At 38.9% G+C, this 4,673-nt stretch overlaps 1 protein-coding gene across 1 annotated transcript; it reads right to left on the reverse strand.

Annotated features, from left to right (window-relative positions):
* Nucleotides 1-3,905: 3,905 nt before the first annotated feature.
* On the reverse strand, nucleotides 3,906-4,409 carry LOC147429516 (uncharacterized). The gene has a single exon (XM_086495031.1). It carries the CDS (start codon nucleotides 4,407-4,409, stop codon nucleotides 3,906-3,908), a length of 504 nt encoding a protein of 167 aa, XP_086351157.1.
* Nucleotides 4,410-4,673: the final 264 nt, after the last annotated feature.

A 4,673-nucleotide genomic window follows, 5' to 3' on the forward strand; every position in this document is an offset into this window, starting at 1 on the left:
CACCAAATGGATTTCAAGACAGCGTTTTTGCATGGTGATTTAGATGTAGAAATTTACATGCAACAGCCAGAAGGGTTTGTTGAGAAAGGCAAGGAAGGTTTGGTATGCCAGTTGTTAAAGAGTCTTTATGGCTTAAAACAATCACCGAGGGCATGGTACCATAATTTCCACAAGTTTATGCTTTCTCAAGGCTACAAACTTAGTGAGTTCGATCACTGTCTATATACAAAGAAGGCTAAGGATGGCAGTTGGATGATCCTTATTTTGTATGTAGATGACATGTTGATTGCTGGCAAGCACTTGGAAGAAATTTTAGCTTTGAAGTCAAAGATGGAAAAATTGTTTGACATGAAAGACATGGGTGAGGCAATTCATATACTTGGTATGCGCATTGAGAGAGACAGATCAAAGAAGTTGATTTGGTTATATCAAACAGAGTATATTGATAAGGTTTTGCAACGTTTCAATATGGAGAAGGGAAAGGCATTGAGTGTTCCATTGCCACCATATGTGAAACTTAGCAAACAAGATTGTCATGTGTCTGAGGAAGAATAGGCTGAAATGGATAAGATTCCATATGCGTCTGCAGTGGGTAGTTTTATGTATGCAATGATTGCTACTCGCTCAGACATTGCATTGCAGTGGGAGTAGTAAGTCGATACATGTCAAGCCCAGGCAAGAAACATTGGGAGGCAGTGAAAGGAATATTGAGATACCTGAAAGCTACAAAGAGTATGCGTATATGCTATGGGAGTCAGGAGCTAAGTGTAAAGGGTTTTACAGACTCAGATTATGCAGGTGACTTATGCAACCAAAGGTCTACATCAGGGTATGTCTTTACATTGACTGGTGGAGCAAAATCATGGCGTTCTAGATTACAAGATTTTGTTACTCAGTCTACTACAGAGGCTGAATATGTTGCAACATCAGAGGCATGCAAAGAATTAATTTGTCTTAATCGACTAGTAACAGATTTGGGAATCAAAGAAGAGATGCCTGTGTTATATTGTGATAGTCAAAGTGCTATACAATTGGATCGCAATCCAGTTTATCACTCAAAGACAAAGCATGTGGATGTGAAGTATCATTTCATCAGGGAAATGCTTGAGGATAAGCAACTTCATCTTGTCAAAGTTCACACCACAGAAAATCCTGCTGATCTACTTACAAAAGGACTTCCCTTAGAGAGCTTTGCGCATTATCGCAAGCAGTTAGGTGTAGGGTAGTACATCACTTATCTACATCTCTTGTGTATTAGCTTGTATAGTAGCTTCTCTCACACTTAAAATGCCACATTGGACTTTAAGTGGGAGGTTGTTGGGGTATAAAACCCAATGTGGTCGCCCAAGTAAGTGGGCGGGCCGCTAGGTATGTACACATATTCTTTTGTAAAAACCTAATAAGAACTCAATATGCTCTACAAATTACAGTAGAGCGAGTTCACCATATCGTCGTGCTCTTCTTCTCACACTCTCTCTCGCATCGCACTTTCGCTCATACTCCTTCAACGTGACACGGTTTTACCGGGTAGATTTTAAATTCCATTTTGGGGGGTAAATTTGAATTCTAATCAACTAGCCACTTTGCATGTTTGAATTCAGAAGTTATCCTTTTAGTGTTTCTAATACTAAAGGTTTGAATTTCTTAAACTTCCAAATAAAGAGGCCCTCCTATACCCCCATTATCTTCCTAATGGAGAGAGAGAGAGAGAGAGAGAGAGAGAGACCACTTTTCTTAGCCAATGATGCAAGAACCTTCAAGAATTCATACTCAATACTTGAAGAAAATGGATAAGTGATAAGAGAAACTCAACTAAAAGAAAACAACAACACATAGACTAAACAAATATGACACCACAATGGTTAGAATTTTAGCTCCCATTCAACACAAAAACACACACTCAAAAAAACTACCCACCCCATCTTAAGGAAAAGGGAGCCCCCTCCACCTTGAAACCCTCTTACAGTGGCTTACTTGAGACAATGGCTACACACACAAAGCTTCAATCAAAAAACCAACAAAACAAAGTACCCTTGAAACACTTACACTTGTGTGGATTCCATGATGTTTAGCAACACAAGACAAAGGAAAACCATCCAAATGCGGAGGCCAAAACTACCACTTCTTTGATGAGACCACCAAAATGAGCATACAGTTGAAGACGCAGCCTCCAATTCCTCTCCTCTCTTCCTTTTGGCACACACTATGCAAAGCACTTTGTATGCAAGACTTCTTGTGCAAAGCTTGTAGCCTCTCTCACAAGCCTCCTCTCAAACTCTCCTTCTCTAAACTTCTCACTTCTTCTTCTCATATGTGTCTTATCTTCTTCTATACTGTCATATCATATGTTTCATTACAAAGAGAGGCCCTCCTTTTATAGGTTTTTTGGAGGGATTAGAATTTTCATGATCACTTTTAGTTACACAAAACAAAGCTTTGCTTAGGAGTAATCTAATGTAGGTGAGGAAGATAGGTGGTAGGACTAGATTTGAGGTTGGTAGGTTAATAAAAGTTGAAATTAAAATTAGTGCTAACGTGGATTTATACAGTGGATAAGATAAGAGAGTATTTATAAATGGTGAAATTGGTGAGATGAGAAAGTAGCCGAATCTGAAAGATTCTCCATGGTTTCGTTGACTTGCCACCACCATTTTTTTGTGTCAAGTATTGATTCCACTGGATGGAGTCGATATTCCACTAAATTTTTCCACTTTGCGTGGATGAAACTCATAGGAGATTACAATTATGGAGCTAGGACATGAAATAGAGCAAGAAAAAAATAGGTAGTATATACTAGAAAAGAAATGGGAAAGGTAGATATACACAAAGAAGCCATGGCCAAGACTGTGAAGCTTCCTCTTCATTCTAGTGAAATTAGTGTGTGTGTGTGTGTGTGTGTGTGTGTGTGTGTGTGTGTGTGTGTGTGAGAGAGAGAGAGAGAGAGAGAGAGAGATGAAAAGAGAATATATAAAATGCATAATGTAAGATGGAGGAAAAGAAATGGGTTGGTTTTTTGTGGACAAAAGCATTTTAGAGCCCTGGAGAGGCCTGACAAGTCCCCGAATGAAGATGATTGGTCACAGGCTTTTTTTTTATTGTGAAAAAGGCAAGACAGATAGAGAGAGAAAATATTGAGTAAAAAATTACAAGAGAGACTAAAAATGAGCTTGCATTTTGACTCTATTTTTCAATTGAAAAGCTATCCAAGGTCCTTTATGTTTTCCAATTTCCCACGTACCATGTGTCCTCATCTTTTTCACTTTGTAAACTTATGAAGAACAATAACTTCCTTTTCCATAGCCTTTGAAGACTACTCAACCTAGGAAGCAAAATTTCAAGTGGAACTCTTCTCTTGCTTTTACATCGAAACCTCTTTGACAATTGTAGAAATTTTTCATGTGTTTTAAAGACCTCCACATCAAGTTGTTTTCCGTGTGACTCACCCCTAATATTAAATGCACACCTAAGCTATAGGATGAAGAGTAGGGCTCTCACAAGAAACTTTGAAAGTGTTTTCAGTCACCTATGCTAAATAAAGTTAATAATTCTATTTACAAATATACACATTTGGTTTATTTGGGGCTATTCTTATGGTTTTGTGTCATTTCTTCTTCCATGATAGTTGGACCAAAAAACAACTATCATTTAGCGCCCCCCCCCCCCCCCCCCCCCCCCCCCCCCCTAGTTGATGGTTCATTCATGTACCATCAACTCACTTGCACTAGAATGAAAGTTACGTGGGTAATTCTGTAATTCCTCTACCACGCTTCCTTTCCTTCTTGATGCCTCTTTGCCTTCGTAGGTTATGCTCCTATTTTCACATGATCTCAGTGTGTGAGAAGCACAACAATAGTAGCATACCTCCTTGTTTTCCTTTATTTCCAGATCTCCTGGAAGGATGCGACTTAGATAAGGCTTGAGTTGATATACTTCCTAGGGTGCTCCTTTCCATCTAGATCTGTCAATTGGTAGTAGCCACCTGTATAAGCTTTTTTCACAATGTAAGGCCCTTCCCATCTATTTCCAAACTTATCATCAAACCTATTGTCCAATGTATTGTTGTAATGAAGGACTAGGATTTCCTCTTTAATTTCCTTGTCTTTTAGACCTTTGTCAAGCTTCTCCTTGAGCTGCAAAGATTTCTTCTTGTAGCACCTATACACCGACTCTCTTTTCCACTCCAGCTCCACAATAATGAGGATCCTATGGATCCACGCTTCCTTGCCCTTCTGTACATGTTGGCCTGTAAACTTTATAGTAGGAATGTGAAGTTCAATTGGTTGCAAAGCTTCTTGTCCATACACTAAGTGGAATGGAGTGAACTGTGTAGAATCTTTGTAAGTTGTCCTAAATGCTCGTAATTCCCCATCTAAGAAACCATCCCATAGCTTCTGCTTACTCTTTACCATCTATTTGATGATTACTACAATGATCCCATTAGCCTTCTCTACAAAACCATTTGACTGGGAATAATAGGGTGTAATGTGTCTATGGTGAATTTTAAGCTCATCACACACTTTTTTTAGTAAGCCCTTTTTGAAACCTGGACCATTACCAGAGACAAATTCAAGAGGTGTGCCAAACCTGCAACAAGTTTGGGTGTAGACAAAGCTACTCACTGTCTTTTCATTTACTCGTGCTACAAGTTGTGTTTCTACCCATCTTGTCATGTA

The sequence above is a fragment of the Adiantum capillus-veneris genome, chromosome 22 (assembly GCF_014529385.1).
Source record: "Adiantum capillus-veneris isolate H3 chromosome 22, ASM1452938v2, whole genome shotgun sequence".
Lineage (NCBI taxonomy): Eukaryota > Viridiplantae > Streptophyta > Polypodiopsida > Polypodiales > Pteridaceae > Adiantum > Adiantum capillus-veneris.